The sequence below is a fragment of the Oncorhynchus mykiss genome, chromosome 22 (genome assembly GCF_013265735.2).
Source record: "Oncorhynchus mykiss isolate Arlee chromosome 22, USDA_OmykA_1.1, whole genome shotgun sequence".
In the NCBI taxonomy this organism is placed as follows: Eukaryota; Metazoa; Chordata; class Actinopteri; order Salmoniformes; family Salmonidae; genus Oncorhynchus; species Oncorhynchus mykiss.
Genome location: NC_048586.1, coordinates 5,258,619 through 5,279,349, shown reverse-complemented (window position 1 = coordinate 5,279,349; position 20,731 = coordinate 5,258,619). Strand labels below are relative to the sequence as shown.

Genomic DNA, 20,731 nt, shown 5'->3' with positions numbered 1-20,731 from the left:
TGAAGTATACACTATGGAAGTAGTTTAGTTCCTAAAAAAAGAGGTTGTGTCAAATATTTTTGTTTTATCATTTCCTGATCTTTTTTATATCTCTCAGATATAGGACAGACATTTCAGAACAAACTTCCTTTTTATTGTATTTTTTGACAATCTGTGGTTCCATGTATGAATGTGTTATTCAATGTGTTTCTATGGGCTACTGGCAGTAAGGCCAAATTCAATGTTTCGTCAAATAATGTTTTCATATTTTTATGTATATCTAAAGAGGTCCTAAAATTCTAAGTCAAATAACTAAATGATCTTTGGTAATGACCATCTTGGTATGACCGCCGGCTTAGACTAAAGGTTTTAAAAAGACATATGTATCTGGAGCACCTTATATCTAATAAAATGCCAGATATCTGGAAATATATAAATATATCCCCTAATATTCACAGTTTTTGCCCAGTGCTGTGGTTTGAATTGAAGCGAGCAGTCAATAAGCAGCAGGCAAAGGATAGCAAGGATCTGGAAAGATTATGCATTGAGGAATGGTCAAGATCCCTCCCAATGTGTTCTCTAATCTCATATAGCATTTTAGAAAAATACTTATCCTTGCAAGGTGAGGCATACAAAACAGGAGCCAATAATGTTGATCCTTATCTTTTTGAGAGAAAAAATAACATGACTTGTTATTACTTCTTGCGACTAGCAATCCCGGATCCGGGAGCGTAATCATAGCCTCAAACGAATTAGCACAACGCAGCGGACATAAATACCCCTAGAAACTTTTCCTATTCATGAAAATCACAAATGAAATATATTGAGACACAGTTTAGTCTTTTGTTAATCACACTGTCATCTCAGATTTTCAAAATATGCGTTACAGCCAACGCTAGACAAGCATTTGTGTAAGTTTATCATGGCATAATGCTATGCTAGGCTCTGCTGGCAGCAGGCAACATTTTCACGAAAATAAGAAAAGCAATCAAATTAAATCATTTACCTTTGAAGAACGTGGGATATTTTCACTCAGGAGACTCCCAGTTAGATAGCAAATGTTCCTTTTTTCCAAAAATATTATTTTTGTAGGCGAAATAGCTCCCGTTTGTTCATCATGCTTGGCTGAGAAATCGACCGGAAAATGCTATCACTACAACGCCAAACTTTTTTCCAAATTAACATCGACAGAAACATGGCAAACGTTGTTTAGAATCAATCCTCAAGGTGTTTTTAACATATATATTCGATAATATATCCGCCGAGGCAATTGGTTTCTCATAAGAAGCGATTGGAAAAATGTCTACCTCAGTGTTTTACGCAAGATTTTCTGCGGGAGACGTCATGTGACCACTTGCTAAATGTGGTCCCTTATGGCTATTCGTCAACAGAAATGTGTAAAAAGACGTCACAATGCTGTAGACACCTTGGGGAATACGTAGAAAACGTAAGCTCATTCGTAGCTCATTCACAGCCATATAAGGAGTCATTGGCATGAGGCGGTTGGATTGGATTGATTGGATTGGATTGGATTGGATTTTATCTGGGTTTTGCCTGTAACATCAGTTCTGTTGCACTCACAGACAATATCTTTGCAGTTTTGGAAACGTCAGAGTGTTTTCTATCCAAAGCTGTCAATTATATGGATAGTCGAGCATCTTTTCATGACAAAATATCTTGTTTAAAACGGGAACGTTTTTTATCCAAAAATGTAAATATCGCCCCCTAGTCGTAAAAGGCCCAGTGCAGCCAAAATGTGATTTCCTTGTTTTTTATATGAAATATTTCCACAATACAGATCTTCATTTGGGCCAGTTTGCTACAGCAGGAGAATAATCCTGCAGCAACATGAAATTTGAATTATTATGTTGATTATAACTAATATTTGTAAGGGTTGATACATTTTGTGTATCGGAAAATCAAGTCTGAAATTTCAAAGTGGAAATTACAAACTTCAGAATACTTTTAAATCCTCAAAAAATACACTACAAGTATTCCTGCAACAGGGTGATCAAATTAAGATCCTACATCTGCATGAAGTCGAAATAACACTGATAATGCCCTTTCTGTGTAAACTGATCTGATTATAATAGACTAATGAACATTCATCGTTCATTTGCATATACTGTTTCCTCCTAGTTCTGGTGCTGGTCCCGCCCAAAAGCATGAGAGACAGTGCAAAGATAGCCATACTGCAAAGTCTTCCATCCGAACAATCAATTTGTCTTATTTGGCGTTATAATCAAGTGTCAGAGAAGTTCAGTCTGAACCTCCACATCTGCACAGCACACATCAGACTGCATTCCAAATCAGGCTGGGTTCACATCTGGATTTTCCAGCAGCTCTATCTTTATGTCACATGGATCTTGAAACCAACAGCAGTAGCAACCATTCCTGAAGTAAGTATTACATAGTTATTTTTATTTAGTAAGTAAATTATATGCTATTCGTGGGTTGCATGCTTCTTCACAATATTGTGACTTAGAAAACAGATGACATTTTTAAAGGAGGCAAATAATTTGTAGGAAAACATTTAGTCATCACTGTGATGTTGCCAGTTTTACTTTAGACGGAGTATAACTTTAGCTAGCTACCTTGCTAATATTGAGGAACAGGAGTCAGACCGGATTTTAGCTAGCTAAAGTTAGCCTTGCTAGCTATTTTTGATTAACTTTTCTCGCTATGGCATCTCTCTAAAGTAACTTTGACGACGTGATAATAATGGCAAAGTTGTTTCCTACTTTACCAATGTCATTGTATTCCAGGCCACTAAAGTGTCTAGATTTCTAGCTAGTAAAGTCTTTGAGCTATCGAATGCTAGCTATATAGGCTTTTGACTGTTGTTCCAGCTGCAGTCAGTCAGTCAACCACAACAGACCAATGTAGCCTATTTGATTTAGCTTGTGTCTTGTATTTTTATGTTAATGTTTTCCTTGACTATACAAAATAAATAGCTGAAATTTACCATTTGAAAAGTATTTGTCATTAGAGCTAAAAACAAACTGGCCTGCAAGACAGAAGAAAGAGAGAGGTTATATTATTATTATTATTATTAGCTAGCTAGATATCTCATAAGGTTGATGTTTGTTTGTGATGTGATTCCTAAAAAATAATAAGCCTTCTGGCTGTTGAATGCAATAATGGATGTATAGATAGATAGATCATATAATTTATGAAAACTCGGACTGGAGGTCTAGGAGGATTCGCTACAGGCATACATTATCATATTTCAGTTATGGACTATCAGATATTAAATTATGTTACATGTTTTCTCCAATGTTCAAGTGAAAACCTTAGGATTATATAATTGAACTTTGTCACCTTGCAAACAGGTTGATAACTTGTGACACAATTGCCTTCCATTGATAGTCCCCTTTTTATGTGCTAAAGGATCATCACTGAGGGAGGACCATGAGGTCATGGACTTCTTGGAAGAAGATGCTTTTGATGAGAAGCTACTTGATGAAGATGATGATGAAGCGTATGACACACACAAAGGACAGACAGATAAACATTGACTGGCAGAGAAGCAGCTGAACTGGTTCCCCCCAATCCTCCTAGGTTGTTGCTGTTGGAGGTGGCTGCTGTACATACCAAGCTGGTGGTGCAGGTCGTAAAAATGCTCTAGCCTGGTCCCAGATCTGTTTATGCTGTCGTGCTAACTTCTAATGCATGACAGTTGGCATGCCATGTTACCACAGCAGTTGGCTATACATATAGCACAAACAGATCGAAGACCAAGCTAACATTTGGCTGAATGTCAGAACAGAAAGAGTGAAACTTAAATGTACTTGAGGACTGCTCTAGAAATGGTTGTCTTTGTTACAGGAAAGATAGAAAGGAGAATATGACATGGATTGCTTTTGTGGTATCCCAATGCGAGGGCAGGTAGTTGTGGATATTTTATGGTTCTAATATTGATGCAACTTGCACTTTGTTTCTAGGTTTGAATGAGACAATGTATTCCCCTAACCTTATTATTTCAATAAAGTAATTGTTTTGTTAATATTATATTACTTGTGTATGTCGTTCCTTATCATATGTAAGACTTTGACTTTGCTTGGGTGCAAATGTGTGTTTAATTTACTATCTGGATAAGAAACAGATTATGGAAAATTCCATGAAAAATGTTTTAAAAGTACAATCAGTCACAAACAGGTGTTCCTTATTTTGAATGAATCATAATCTAAATACATTTACTATGAGTTATACTTTGAAGAGCTTGAGTTGTAAAACAATAACTTGAAAATACTTACATACCATGATTTAGACTTTCATTATAACATGGTTTACGATCTGTTTAGTATGTTATGCAAATAAATAAGAAACATATATGAAGAATGACAACAACCTTTTATTGCAATCTGGTTTCTTTATTTTCTTTCAACACAGAAACATTCCAAAATGTGTAACTCAAGAGTATTTACTCATTAGACAAATTTAAATAGTATCATCAGAATGTCTATTTCGAATGATTAATTAGGCTTTGTGATGATATTGAAGATTACACCATGGGCCTCTGTGTCTCAGTTCTAACTATAACTTACTGTGTTTGACCTCTGAGACACAGAGGCCTAGAGTCTGCCCTGTAGATAATCATGGCTTTCTGCAATGAAGAGTAAAAGCCAGGATGGCCCACATAGCAAACGTTTTGGTCCTGCATCTTCTAGTGACCTATTGAAAACAGTACAAGAATGATATAGCAAATGAAGATGTGTGATGTGCATGCCTTTTATTTGAATAATAACGTAGCCTACACACCTGTGGAAGTTTGTCACTTTCAGGGTCCAACTCCAGCCCCAAATGACAGGTTGAATACCATGAGACTTTGTTACAATATTTTTTTTAAAGGGGTGGGCTCTAGACAATTATATCAGCCAATCAGGGCTGTATATAAATACACTATCTATACAAAAGTGTGTGGACACCCCCTTCAAATGAGTGGATTTGGCTATTTCAGCCACAACCATTGTTGACAGGTGTATACAATCGACCACAAAGCCATCTCCAAAGACAAACATTAGCAGTAGAATGGCCTAACTAAAGAGCTCAGTGACTTTTAACGTGGCACCGTCATAGGGGGCTACCTTTCCAACAAGTCAGTTCTTAAAATTTTTGCCCCTACTAGAGTTGCTGCGGTCAACTGTAAGAGCTATTATTGTGAAGTGGAAACGTCTAGGAGCAACAACGGCTCAGCCGCAAAGTGGTAGGCCAAAAAATATGACTGTCATGAACTCAGATACCTTCTGCAGCTCGACCTGTTCTTTTGGCCTGTTGTTTCAGAAGTTTTATTTTGTTCATAAATGTTTGTGTCAAAACCTGCTGGTTTGGACTAGATGTTTACCAACTAGACAGCTAGCTAGGTTTCAATGGAGCCCCCTTCACCTGGAACAGCTTATGAACGTTTCCACCGCTGTAGAAGCTGTGGTTATTATGCTCTTGTCCGGGACAATATTGACAATCCGGAGTACCAATGCGGAGGATTTCAGGATTCAGGAATGAGGTGGATATCCTTAGCAACCAAATTTCAATTCTTCGCGAACTTATGGGGAAAATGCAAATTTCTCATTCTCAACTCCTGTGGCTGGACACCGCTCTGGTTTGAAAGATGTATCCCCGCCTTGTCATCTGTCCCAATTCAAATGGCCTATGCTACCAGGAACTTGCCTGCCAAGGATGTCGTCTCCATATGCTTCTCCTCAATATTGTAGTGGAATAGACTTTGAACAGCAAGAGGATTGTTCCAAAGAGCGCTTTTAGCGATTTTAGTTCCTATATCCTTTCACAGGATTATAAGGCTGCGATGAGACAATGTCTTATCAATGACCCAAGCCCAGCTCAGTTAATCCCTACCATTGTGTCGCTAAATTGTCATAATGCTTTAGCAAATATAAATTATCCCAGGGGCATTGGTAGACACAATGGTATTTACCTAAATGATTTCCCTCTAACTGCCCTGAATGCCTCTGCTGATCCGACAGCTATTGTATGCAGTAAACATGTGCTTTTGAGCCAGAGTTATACTGTTACCACTGAGGCGGTGTGCCCTAGTAGGAATTCCACTGTGTGCAGCTCACCCTACACTTAACACAAATAACATTAGCATGTTTACTTCTGCTAAGCTTCCCAGAAAGGCAATGAAAACAATCAAGCATCCCAGAAAAGTGATAAATATAGCCCGCATTAACTTATTTGGGACAAGGGGGCAGTATTGAGTAGCTTGGATAAAAATGTGCCCAGGGTAAACTGCCTGCTACTCAGTCCTAAAAGCTTGAATATGCATATAATTAGTGGATTTGGATAGAAAACACTCTGAAGTTTCTAAAACTGTTTGAATGATGTCTGTGAGTATAACAGAACTGCAGGCAAAAACCTGAGAAAAAAGCTTAATAAACAAGGTTCATGAAATCAATAATTCTCTAGTAACAGATGACATTCATATTCTGGCTATCTCTGAAACTCACTTAGATAAGACCTCTGATGATACAGTGGTAGCAATACATGGTTATATTCAGAACCACATTCCAGTAAAGCTTAGAGACGATCTAATGTCAAATACTGTTGAAGTAATATGGCTACACGTTCATCTGCCTCACCTAAAGCCCATTCTTTTGGGAAGCTGCTATAGACCACCAAGTGCTAACAGTCAGTATCTGTATAACGTGTGAAATGCTTGATATTGTATGTGATATTAACAGAGAGGTAATTTTTTCTGGGTGATTTAAATATTGACTGGCTTTCATCAAGCCGCCCAATCAAGAAAAAGCTTCAAACTGTAACCAATGCCTGCAACTGTCACGTTCTGACCTTTATTTTCTTTTGTTTTGTCGTTATTTAGTATGGTCAGGGCGTGAGTTGGGGTGGGCAGTCTATGTTTGTTTTTCTATGATTTTGGGATTTCTATGTTTCGGCCTAGTATGGTTCTCAATCAGAGGCAGGTGTCATTAGTTGTCTCTGATTGAGAATCATACTTAGGTAGCCTGGGTTTCACTGTTTGTTTGTGGGTGATTGTCTATGTTAGTTGCTTGTGTCAGCACAGTTCTTATGATAGCGTCACGGTCGTTATTTGTTTATTGTTTTTGTACAGTTTACTTCGTGTTTTTCGTCATCTATTAAATTATGCATTCACACCACACTGCGCTATGGTCCGCTTCTTACGACGATCGTGACAGCAACCTGCTTCAGGCTCATTCGACTTATCAGCATAGTTACAAACAGCACAGGAATGAAATCATCAACATTTTCTTTGGTAGGGTAGGTCAGGGCGTGACTAGGGGTTTAGTCTAGTTTATATTTTCAATGTGGGGTTCTCATTGGTTTTTCTATGTTGGTGTTTTGGTATGATTCCCAATTAGAGGCAGCTGGCTATCATACTTAAGTAGCATTTTTTCCACTTCTTTGTATTGGTATATTGTTTTGAGTTAGTGCACGTAGCATCGCTGTTGTCACGGTTCGATGTTAGTTTATTGTTTATTTGTTTTTGTCTTTGTTCAGTTTCACTTTATCATAAACTCATGTGGAACTCAACATCCGCTGCGCCTTGGTCCGATATTCATTCCAGCGAACGTGACAGAATATCCCATCAAACCAGGACCAAGCAGCGTGTTCACCAGGTAAAGGATTTCTGGACATGGGAAGAAGTGATGGGGAGATGCAAAACCCTTCCGTGGCAACAGACGGAAGGAGATAATGGAGGACAGCGATGACGACAGGGTTCGCGGCTACAGAAAGCCCAAGGACAACCCCAATTCTTTTGGGGGGGGGGTTGGCACATGGAGCTGGCAACTGAGCAGAGGATGGAACCAGAGACTGTCAGGAAGGAAATGGCAAAGTTGGGAGAAAGTGAGATGAGATGTTGTGCAAGTGTGTTCAGCTCAACATCCGACCAGAGGATCCGGTTAGCAGCCTGGTGCGCCTCTCCAGTCCAGTACGTCATATGTCTCCTCCTCTCCCCAGACCGGTACGTCCTGTGCCTGCTCCTCGCACTCTGCCTGAAGTGTGTGTCCCCAGTCCTGTACGTCCTGTTCCTGCTCCTCGCACTCTCCCTCCAGTGCGCCTTCACAGCCCAGTATGTCCTGTGCCAGCTCCTCGCATGTGCCGTGCGAAGTGTGTTAAATTTCCGTTACAATTAATGCCGGCTATACGCACCAGGTCTCCAGTACGCCTCCACAGCCCAGTACGTCCTGTGCCTGCTCCCCACACACGCCCTGAGGTGTGTGTCACCAGACCGGTGCCACCTGTACCGGCCCCATGCATCAGGCCTCCAGTGCGCCTCCCAGTCCGGTACGTCCTATGCCTGCTCCTCGCGCTCGCCCTGAGGTGCGTGTCACCAGCCTGGTACCACCAATGCTGGCTCCATGCACCAGGCTTCCTGGGACGATCCCCAGTCCAGAGCTTCCGGCGACAGTTCCCAGTCCAGAGCTTCCGGCAACAGTTCCCAGTCCAGAGCATCCGGCGACAGTTTAGCTCCAAGGCCAGAGTTGTTTTTCTGTGTTGGTGCCCAGTCCAGGCACAGCGTCCAGTCCCGCTCCATGCCGGTAGCCTTCCCCTGCGCCGATGTCCAGTCCAGGCACGGCGTCCAGTCCAGCTCCATGGCAGGAGCCCTCCTCTGTGTCGATGCGCAGTCCAGACACGGCATCCAGTCCCGCTCCATGGCAGGAGTCTTCTTCTGCACCTAGGTCCAGTCCAGGCACAGTGCTCAGCCTGGGTCCATGGTTGGATCAGTGGGATGAGCGGGTTCTTCGTCCCGCACCAGAGCCACCTCCAATGCTGGTGGAACCGTGGGAAGAGCGAGTACTTCGCACCACACCAGAGCTGCCACCGACACTAGACACTCCCCCTAACCCGCCCTTTTTGTTTCAGGTTTCGCGGTCTGAGTCAGCACCTTTGGGGGGGGGGGTACTGTCACGTCCTGACCATAAAAAAAAGTTTTTATTTCTATGAGTAGGTCAGGGTGTGACTAGGGGTTTAGTCTAGTTTATATTTTATGTGGGGTTCTAGTTGTTTTTTTACATGTTGATGTTTTGGTATGATTCCCAATTAGAGGCAGCTGGCTATCGGTGTCTCTAATTGGGGATCATACTTAAGTCATACTGTGTGTTATGGGATATTTATATCAGCACTCTGATTACTATGAAAAGCAAGACGTGCCACTCTGTTCAGGGCCAGCTGCAGCTTAACTAGGTCTTTCCTTGCAGCACTCGACCACACAACTGAACAATAATCAAGATAAGACAAAACTAGAGCAGGAGGGATGAGGCAAAAGGAATAGCAAATAAGTGTGGCTGCATAACCAATTGGCAAATGTAATGCAAATTGACAAATCATGTGATTAAACTGAATAAAAAGAAGAAACTATACTATGAAACTTTAAAAATGATTTAAAGAATGATAGTAAAAAGCTTTGGAGCACATTAAATGAAATTTTGGGCAAAATGGTCAACTCAGCTCCATCATTCATTGAATCAGATGGCTCATTCATCACAAAACCCAATGATATTGGCTCATTCATCACAAAACCAATTACTTCAATGATTTTTTCATTGGCAAGATTAGCAAACTTAGGCATGACGTGCCAGCAACAAACACTGAAACTACACATCCAAGTATAACTAATCAAATTATTAAAGACAAGCATTATAATTTTAAATTCCGTAAAATGAGTCTGGAAAAGGTGAAAAAAAAGATTGTGTCTATCAACAATGACAAGCCCTGGGATCCGATAACTTGGATGGAAAATTCCTGAGGATAATAGTGGATGATATTGCCTTTCCTATTTGCATATCTTCAATCTAAGCCTACTAGATAGTGTGTACCCTCAGGCCTGGAGAGAAGAAAAAGTAATTCCCCTACCCAAGAATAGTAAAGCTCCCTTTACTGCCTGAGCCTGTTACCAACCCTTAGTAAACTTCTGAAAAAATACTGTTTGACCAGATACAATGCTATTTTACCGTACGCAAATTGACAACATAAATCAAATCAAATCAAATTGTATTTGTCACACACACATGGTTAGCATATGTTAATGCGAGTGTAGCAAAATGCTTGTGCTTCTAGTTCCGACAATGCAGTAATAACCAACGAGTAATCTAGCTAACAATTCCAAAACTACTACCTTATACACGCAAGTGTAAAGGGATAAAGAATATGTACATAAAGATATGTGAATGAGTGATGGTACAGAGCGACATAGGCAAGATGCAGTAGATGGTATCGAGTACAGTATATACATATGAGATGAGTATGTAAACAAAGTGGCATAGTTTAAAGTGGCTAGTGATACATGTATTACATAAGGATGCAGTAGATGATATAGAGTACAGTATATACGTATACATATGAGATAAATAATGTAGGGTATGTAAACATTATATTAAGTAGCATTGTTTAAAGTGGCTAGTGATATATTTTACATCAATTCCCATCAATTCCCATTATTAAAGTGACAAGAGTTGAGTCAGTGTGTTGGCAGCAGCCACTCAATGTTAGTGGTGGCTGTTTAACAGTCTGATGGCCTTGAGATAGAAGCTGTTTTTCAGTCTCTCGGTCCCTGCTTTGATGCACCTGTTCTGACCTCGCCTTCTGGATGATAGTGGGGTGAACAGGCAATGGCTCGGGTGGTTGTTGTCCTTGATGATCTTTATGGCCTTCCTGTGACATCGGGTGGTGTAGGTGTCCTGGAGGGCAGGTAGTTTGCCCCCGGTGATGCGTTGTGCAGACCTCACTACCCTCTGGAGAGCCTTACGGTTGTGGGCGGAGCAGTTGCCGTACCAGGCGGTGATACAGCCCAACAGGATGCTCTCGATTGTGCATCTGTAGAAGTTTGTGAGTGCTTTTGGTGACAAGCTAAATTTCTTCAGCCTCCTGAGGTTGAAGAGGCGCTGCTGCGCCTTCTTCACGATGCTGTCTGTGTGGGTGGACCAATTCAGTTTGTCTGTGATGTGTACGCCGAGGAACTTAAAACTTACTACCCTCTCCACTACTGTTCCATCGATGTGGATAGGGGGGTGTTCCCTCTGCTGTTTCCTGAAGTCCACAATCATCTCCTTAGTTTTGTTGACGTTGAGTGTGAGGTTATTTTCCTGACACCACACTCCGAGGGCCCTCACCTCCTCCCTGTAGGCCGTCTCGTCGTTGTTGGTAATCAAGCCTACCACTTTTGTGTCGTCCGCAAACATGATGATTGAGTTGGAGGCGTGCGTGGCCACGCAGTCGTGGGTGAACAGGGAGTACAGGAGAGGGCTCAGAATGCACCCTTGTGGGGCCCCAGTGTTGAGGATCAGCGGGGTGGAGATGTTGTTACCTAGCCTCACCACCTGGGGGCGGCCCGTCAGGAAGTACAGTACCCAGTTGCACAGGGCGGGGTCGAGACCCAGGGTCTCGAGCTTGATGACGAGTTTGGAGGGTACTATGGTGTTAAATGCTGAGCTGTAGTCGATGAACAGCATTCTCACATATTCCTCTTGTCCAGATGGGTTAGGGCAGTGTGCAGTGTGGTTGAGATTGCATCGTCTGTGGACCTATTTGTGTGGTAAGCAAATTGGAGTGGTCTAGGGTGTCAGGTAGGGTGGAGGTGATATGGTCCTTGACTAGTCTCTCAAAGCACTTCATGATGACGGAAGTGAGTGTACAGAACGCTTGTGGGTAAGGACATTCAACAAGCAGGGCACTTACACAAATGACTGGTGCTGAGAGAAACTGATGATAAAAAGATTGTGGGAGCTGTTTTGTTAGACTTCAGTGGGCTTTTGATATTATTGATCATTGTCTTTCAGATAGAAAAACGTATGTTATGGCTTTACGCCGCCTGCTATATTGTGTGTAAAGAGTTACCTGTCTAACAGAAGACAGAGTGTGTTCTTTAATGGAAGCCTCTCCAACATGGTACAGGTAGAATTCCCCAGGGCAGCTGTCTAGGCCCCAAACTTTTTTCAATCTTTACTAATAACATGCCACTGGCTTTGAGTAAAGCCAGCATTTCTCTGCCTTTTTAACATCACTATCAACAAGACAGGTCCTGCAGGCCCTAGTTTGTCTCACCTGGACTACTGTTCACTCGGGTGGTCAGGTGCCACAAAGAGGGACCTCGGGAAATTACAATCGGCTCAAAACAAGGCAGCATGGAGATATTGACTTCATCATTACCCCACAACACATGCCATGTCTCTTCACAATCCCCAAGTCAATAACAGACTATGTGAGAAGCACAATAATACATAGAGCCATGGTTACAGGGAACTCTATTGCACATCAAGTAACTGATGCAAGCAGTAGAATCAGATAAAAAAAGATTAAAATATACCTTATGGAATAGCAGGGAGTGTGATAAGACATGCACTCTACACACGTACACATGGATTTTGTATTGTAAATATGTTGTAGTAGAGTAGTGGCCTGAGGGCACAAACTTTGTGTTGTGAAAAGTGTTATGAAATGTACAGTGCCTTGCGAAAGTATTCGGCCCCCTTGAACTTTGCGACCTTTTGCCACATTTCAGGCTTCAAACATAAAGATATAAAACTGTATTTTTTTTGTGAAGAATCAACAACAAGTGGGACACAATCATGAAGTGGAACGACATTTATTGTACTGGATTTTTAACAAATCAAAAACTGAAAAATTGGGCGTGCAAAATTATTCAGCCCCCTTAAGTTAATACTTTGTAGCACCACCTTTTGCTGCGATTACAGCTGTAAGTCGCTTGGGGTATGTCTCTATCAGTTTTGCACATCGAGAGACTGACATTTTTTCCCATTCCTCCTTGCAAAACAGCTCAAGCTCAGTGAGGTTGGATGGAGAGCATTTGTGAACAGCAGTTTTCAGTTCTTTCCACAGATTCTCGATTGGATTCAGGTCTGGACTTTGACTTGGCCATTCTAACCCCTGGATATGTTTATTTTTGAACCATTCCATTGTAGATTTTGCTTTATGTTTTGGATCATTGTCTTGTTGGAAGACAAATCTCCGTCCCAGTCTCAGGTCTTTTGCAGACTCCATCAGGTTTTCTTCCAGAATGGTCCTGTATTTGGCTCCATCCATCTTCCCATCAATTTGAACCATCTTCCCTGTCCCTGCTGAAGAAAAGCAGGCCCAAACCATGATGCTGCCACCACCATGTTTGACAGTGGGGATGGTGTGTTCAGGGTGATGAGCTGTGTTGCTTTTACGCCAAACATAACGTTTTGCATTGTTGCAAAAAAGTTCAATTTTGGTTTCATCTGACCAGAGCACCTTCTGTGTTTCCCAGGTGGCTTGTGGCAAACTTTAAACAACACTTTTTATGGATATCTTTAATAAATGGCTTTCTTCTTGCCACTCTTCCATAAAGGCCAGATTTGTGCAATATACGACTGACTGATGGTTGTCCTATGGACAGAGTCTCCCACCTCAGCTGTAGATCTCTGCAGTTCATCCAGAGTGATCATGGGCCTCTTGGCTGCATCTCTGATCAGTCTTCTCCTTGTATGAGCTGAAAGTTTAGAGGGACGGCCAGGTCTTGGTAGATTTGCAGTGGTCTGATACTCCTTCCATTTCAATATTATCGCTTGCACAGTGCTCCTTGGGATGTTTAAAGCTTGGGAAATATTTTTGTATCCAAATCCGGCTTTAAACTTCTTCACAACAGTATCTCGGACCTGCCTGGTGTGTTCCTTGTTCTTCATGATGCTCTCTGCGCTTTTGACGGACCTCTGAGACTATCACAGTGCAGGTGCATTTGTACGGAGACTTGATTACACACAGGTGGATTGTATTTATCATCATTAGTAATTTAGGTCAACATTGGATCATTCAGAGATCCTCACTGAACTTCTGGAGAGAGTTTGCTGCACTGAAAGTAAAGGGGCTGAATAATTTTGCACGCCCAATTTTTCAGTTTTTGATTTGTTAAAAAAGTTTTAAATATCCAATAAATGTTGTTCCACTTAATGATTGTGTCCACTTGTTGTTGATTCTTCACAAAAAAATACAGTTTTATATCTTTATGTTTGAAGCCTGAAATGTGGCAAAAGGTCGCAAAGTTCAAGGGGGCCGAATACTTTCGCAAGGCACTGTAATATCATGTAATATTCTAAACTGTATATAACTGCCTTAATGTTTGTAGACCACAGGAAGAGTAGCCGGAGAGGATGGGTGACGTTTTACATGCTCTTAACCAACTGTGCTATTTTCTTAGTTTTTTGTTGTTGTTTGCAACTTATTTTTTAACTAATTATGTAAATGATGTGGCTGCTACCGTCTCTTATGACCAAAAATAACTTCTCGACATCAGAACTGCGGTGACTCACCTTGAACTGGAAGAAGCTTTTTCCTTTAACGAGTATAACGAGAAGAATATACTGTTTTTCCGGGAACAGGCCCAAATCCTTGTCATTCGGCTGGCTTCTGAGAATTTGTGCAAGTGAGTAAACTCCCACTGTCATTGGTTCTATTGGCCAACGTGCAATCATTGGAAAATCAAGATTATCCTGCCAACGGGACAATAAAAACTGTAATATCTTATGTTTCACCGAGTCATGGCTGAACAACGATATAGAGCTGGCGGGATTTTCCATGCACCGGCTGAACAGAGAAGCTGCGTCTGGTAAGACGAGGGATGGGGATGTGTGTCTATTTGTCAATAACAGCTGGTGTGCGATGTTTAATATTAAAGAAGTCTCGAGGTATTGTTCACCTGAGGTTGAGTATTTTATGGTAAACTGTAGACCAAGCTGTCTACCAAGAGAGTTGTCAACTGTATTATTCGTAGCTGTCTATTTACCACCACAAACTGATGCTGGCACTAAGACTGCACTCAACCAGCTCTATAAGGCCAGGGACATTAATGCAGGCAAACTTAAATCAATTTTTCATAATTTCTACCAGTATGCTTTTTGCTGCATTGCTGACGGCATTTCCGGTCACAACTTGCAGACTTGTTCATGTTTTGCTGTGCGTTTTGTGCATTTTGTGGCCAACCTTACTTTGCTACCTGACAACTTTAAGTTTTTTACTTTTTAATTATCGTTTCTATTTTTGGTTTTCCCTCAGTCAACTTTTTGTCAATCAACTTTTTCACTCCGGACGCTTTATCTGGACGTGGTTCGTCAGGACCTCCAACAGCCGAAGCTAAGTAGTAGAATTAACATGATGCCTTCTAATTGCAGTAGCTGTACTCATAATCTACAGGAGAACGATCGCCTTACGGCGAAGATAGCTGTGTTGCAAGCCCAGCTTCAGACGCAATCGTTAGGCAAGGGTAATTTCAGTGTAGGAAAGGATCAAACAGCGTCTGTGCCACCAGTAAGTACAGATAGTAACGTTAGCATAAATCCCCTCGCACGGTCCCCGCAGCCTGACAACTTTCTCATGGTTTCTGGAGGGAAATGCTGTAGGAATGCTCAACCGGTGTCGCTGATTCAGCCGATAGAACATTTCAACCGGTTTTCCCCATTAAGCAGCGAGTCGGAGTCTGAGGCCGAGCCTTTTTTGTCTCTACTTCTCCCGTCACGGGGTCTGAGACGCTGAAGCTTCCCACCATTAGCTCTGACAAATTGAAAACCCTAGTCATTGGCGACTCCAATACCGCAGTATTAGACTTAAAACGAATCATCCAGCGATCATACACTGTTTACCAGGGGGCAGGGCTACCGACGTTAAGGCTAATCTGAAGACGGTGCTGGCTAAAGCTTAAACTGGCGAGTGTAGAGAGTGTAGAGATATTGTTATCCACGTCGACACCAACGATGTTAGGATGAAACAGTCAGAGGCACCAAGTGCAACATAGCTTCAGCGTGTAAATCAGCTAGAAAGCTGTGTCAGCATCGAGTAATTGTCTCTGGCCCCCTCCCAGTTAGGGGGAGTGATGAGCTCTACAGCAGTCTCACAACTGAATCGCTGGTTGAAAACTGTTTTCTGCCCCCCCCCCCCCCCCCCCAAAAGATAGAATTTGTAGATAATTGGCCCTCTTTCTGGGACTCACCCACAAACAGGACCAAGCCTGGCCTGCTGAGGAGTGACGGACTCCATCATAGCTGGAGGGGTGCTCTCATCTTATCTTCCAACATAGACAGGGCTCTAACTCCTCTAGCTCCACAATGAAATACGGCGCAGTTAGCCAGCCTGCCAGCTTATTGGAGTCTGCCACTAGCACAGTCAGTGTAGTCAGCTCAGCTATCCCCATTGAGAACGTGTATGTGCCTCGACCTGGGTTGGGCAAAACTGAACATGGCGGTGTTCGCCTTAGCAATCTCATTAGGATAAAGACCTCCTCCATTCCTGTCATTATTGAAAGGGATTGTGATACCTTACATCTTAAAATAGGGCTACGTAATGTTTGATCCCTTACTTCACAGGCAATTATAGTCAATTAACTAATCACTGATCATAATCTTGATGTGATTGGCCTGACTGAAACATGGCTTAAGCCTGATGAATTTACTGTGTTAAATGAAACCTCACCTCCTGGTTACACTAGTGACCATATCCCCCATGCATCCCGCAAATGCGGAGGTGTTGCTAACATTTACGATAGCAAATTTCAATTTAAAAAAAATATATATATGTTTTCGTCTTTTGAGCTTCTAGTCATGAAATCTATGCAGCCTACTCAATCACTCTTTATAGCTACTGTTTACAGGCCTCCTGGGCCATATACAGCATTCCTCATTGCGTTCCCTGAATTCCTATCGGACCTTGTAGTCATAGCAGATAATATTCTAATTTTTGGTGACTTTAATATTCACATGGAAAAGTCCACAGACCTACTCCAAAAGTTTTTCGGAACCATCAACGGCTCAGTGGATTTTGGCCAACATGTCTCTGGACCTACTCACTGTCACAGTCATACTCTGGACCTAGTTTTGTCCCATGGAATAAATGTTGTGGATCTTAATGTTTTTCCTCATACTCCTGGACTATTGGACCACCATTTTATTACATTTGTAATTGCAACAAATAATCTGCTCAAACCCCAACCAAGGAGCATCAAAAGTCACCCTATAAATTCACAGACAACACAAAGATTCCTTGATGCCCTTCCAGACTGCCTACCCAAGGATGTCAGAGGGCAAAAATCAGTTTACCACCTAACTGAGGAACTCATTTTAACTAGTTTGGCGCCACACCAAACTGGAAGTCATCCGACTAGCTTGGAAAGACAGTACCGTGCAGTATCGAAGATCCCTTACTGCTGCTCGATCATCCTATTTTTCAAACTTAATTGAGGAAAATAAGAACAATCCGAAATGTATTTTTGATACTGTCGCAAAACTAACTAAAAAGCAGCCTTCTCCAAGTGAGGATGGCTTTCACTTCAGCAGTAATAAATTCATTAACTTCTTTGAGGAAAATATCATGATTATTAGAAAGCAAATTACGGACTCCTCTTTAAATCTGCGTATTCCTTCAAAGCTCAGTTGTCCTGAGTCTGCACAACTCTGCCAGGACCTAGGATCAAGAGAGACACTCAAGTGTTTTAGTACTATATCTCTTGACACAATTATGAAAATAATCCTGGCCTCTAAACCTTCAAGCTGCATACTGGACCCTATTCCAAGTAAACTACTGAAAGAGCTGCTTCCTGTGCTTGGCCCTCCTATGTTGAACATAATAAACGGCTCTCTATCCACCAGATGTGTACCAAACTATCTACAAGTGGCAGTAATAAATCCACTCTTGAAAAAGCCAAACCTTGACCCAGAAAATATAAAAAACTATCGGCCTATATCGAATCTTCCATTCCTCTCAAACATTTTAGAAAAGGCTGTTGCACAGCAACTCACTGCCTTCCTGAAGACGAACAATGTATACGAAGTGCTTCAGTCTGGTTTTAGACCCATCATAGCACTGAGACTACACTTGTGAAGGTGGTAAATGTCACGGGGAGTGAATGAGGACCCAAAAGCGAATTAACTTAACAGAGCTTCTTTAATAACCAAACATAGGTAGGTTCAGACAGACCGGCAGATTCCGACAGGACAGGACAAGGTTACAGCAAACATGACGATAGTCTGGTTCAGGCATGAAACACAACAAACAAGAATCCGACAAAGACAGGAGCAGAAACAGAGAGAGATATAGGGACCTAATCAGAGGGAAAAAGGGAACAGGTGGGAAACGGGGTGAATGGGTAGTTAGGAGGAGACAAGGAACAGCTGGGGGAAAGCGGGGGAGAAAAGGTAACCTAATACGACCAGCAGAGGGAGACAGGGTGAAAGGAAAGGACAGAAAGACACAACATGACAATACATGACAGTACCCCCCCACTCACCGAGCGCCTCCTGGCGCACTCGAGGAGGAAACCTGGCGGCAACGGAGGAAATCCTCGATCAGCGCACGGTCCAGCACGTCAACCCAACTCCTCTCCTCAGGACCGTACCCCTCCCAATCTACGAGGTACTGGTGACCACGGCCCCGAGGACGCATGTCCAAAATCCTGCGGACCCTGTAGATGGGTGCGCCCTCGACAAGGATGGGGGGGGGGGGGGGGGGGGGGGAAGACGAGCGGGGGCGCGAAGAACGGGCTTGATACAGGAGACATGGAAGACCGGGTGGACGCGACGAAGGTATCGCGGAAGAAGAAGTCGAACTGCGACAGGATTAATGACCCGAGAAATACGGAACGGACCAATGAACCGCGGGGTCAACTTGCGAGAAGCCGTCTTAAGGGGAAGGTTCTGAGTGGAGAGCCAAACTCTCTGACCGCGACAATATCTAGGACTCTTAGTTCTACGCTTATTAGCAGCCCTCACAGTCTGCGTCCTATAACGGCAAAGTGCAGACCTGACCCTCTTCCAGGTGCGCTCGCAACGTTGGACAAAAGCCTGAGCGGAGGGGACGCTGGACTCGGCGAACTGAGATGAGAACAGCGGAGGCTGGTACCCGAGGCTACTCTGAAAAGGAGATAGCCCGGTCGCAGACGAAGGAAGCGAGTTGTGGGCGTATTCTGCCCAGGGGAGCTGTTCTGACCAAGACGCAGGGTTGCGAAAAGAAAGACTGCGTAAGATGCGACCAATAGTCTGATTGGCCCGTTCTGCTTGACCGTTAGACTGGGGGTGAAAGCCGGAAGAGAGACTGACGGAAGCCCCAATCAAACGGCAAAACTCCCTCCAAAATTGAGACGTGAATTGCGGACCTCTGTCCGAAACGACGTCTGACGGAAGGCCATGAATTCTGAAAACATTCTTGATGATGATTTGTGCCGTCTCTTTAGCAGAAGGAAGCTTAGCAAGGGGAATGAAATGAGCCGCCTTAGAGAACCTATCGACAACCGTAAGAATAACAGTCTTCCCCGCTGACGAAGGCAGTCCGGTGACAAAATCTAAGGCGATGTGAGACCACGGTCGAGAGGGAATGGGAAGCGGCCTGAGACGGCCGGCAGGAGGAGAGTTACCGGACTTAGTCTGCGCGCAGACCGAACAAGCAGCCACGAAACGACGCGTGTCATGCTCCCGGGTGGGCCACCAAAAACGCTGGCGAATGGAAGCAAGCGTACCCCGAACGCCAGGGTGGCCGGCTAACTTGGCAGAGTGAGCCCACTGAAGAACGGCCAGACGAGTAGGAACGGGAACGAAAAGAAGGTTCCTAGGACAAGCGCGCGGCGACGGAGTGTGAGTGAGCGCTTGCTTTACCTGCCTCTCAATTCCCCAGACAGTCAACCCGACAACACGCCCCTCAGGGAGAATCCCCTCGGGGTCAGTGGAGGCTACTGAAGAACTGAAGAGACGAGATAAAGCATCAGGCTTGGTGTTCTTAGAGCCCGGACGATAAGAAATCACGAACTCGAAACGAGCGAAAAACAGCGCCCAACGTGCCTGACGCGCATTAAGTCGTTTGGCAGAACGGATGTACTCAAGGTTCCTATGGTCAGTCCAAACGACAAAAGGAACGGTCGCGCCCTCCAACCACTGTCGCCATTCGCCTAGGGCTAACCGGATGGCGAGCAGTTCGCGGTTTCCCACATCATAGTTACGTTCCGACGGCGACAGGCGATGAGAAAAATACGCGCATGGGTGGACCTTGTCGTCAGAGAGGGAGCGCTGAGAAAGAATGGCTCCCACGCCCACCTCTGACGCGTCAACCTCGACAACGAACTGTCTAGAGACGTCAGGTGTAACAAGGATAGGAGCGGATGTAAAACGATTCTTGAGGAGATCAAAAGCTCCCTGGGCGGAAACGGACCACTTAAAGCACGTCTTGACAGAAGTAAGGGCTGTGAGAGGAGCTGCCACCTGACCGAAATTACGGATGAAACGACGATAGAAGTTCGCGAAGCCGAGAAAGCGCTGCAGCTCGATGCGTGACTTAGGGGCGGGCCAATCAATGACAGCTTGGACCTTAGCGGGATCCATCTTAATGCCTTCAGCGGAAATAACAGAACCGAGAAATGTGACGGAGGAGGCATGAAAAGTGCACTTCTCAGCCTTCACAAAAAGACAATTCTCTAAAAGGCGCTGGAGGACACGTCGAACGTGCTGAACATGAATCTGGAGTGACGGTGAAAAAATCAGGATATCGTCAAGGTAAACGAAAACAAAGATGTTCAGCATGTCTCTCAGGACATCATTGACTAATGCCTGAAAGACAGCTGGAGCGTTAGCGAGGCCGAAAGGAAGAACCCGGTATTCAAAGTGCCCTAACGGAGTATTAAACGCCGTCTTCCACTCGTCCCCCTCCCTGATGCGCACGAGATGGTAAGCGTTACGAAGGTCCAACTTAGTGAAAAACCTGGCTCCCTGCAGGATCTCGAAGGCTGAAGACATAAGAGGAAGCGGAT

At 43.5% G+C, this 20,731-nt stretch overlaps 1 protein-coding gene across 9 annotated transcripts in view; it reads left to right on the top strand.

Moving 5' to 3' along the window:
* Positions 1-20,731, top strand: part of pcbp3 (poly(rC) binding protein 3) — a 173,499-nt gene that overhangs the window by 138,550 nt on the left and 14,218 nt on the right. The window contains exons 15-16 of one of the 9 annotated variants that reach the window (XM_036958554.1): positions 2,119-2,378; positions 3,370-4,028. The exons of the other annotated variants lie outside the window; for them this stretch is intronic. Of the exons in view, the coding sequence (XP_036814449.1) occupies positions 2,119-2,378; positions 3,370-3,381 (272 nt within the window). The 3' untranslated portion in view covers positions 3,382-4,028. Of the gene's footprint in view, positions 1-2,118; positions 2,379-3,369; positions 4,029-20,731 lie in introns of those variants that run through there. 9 annotated transcript variants of the gene reach the window in all.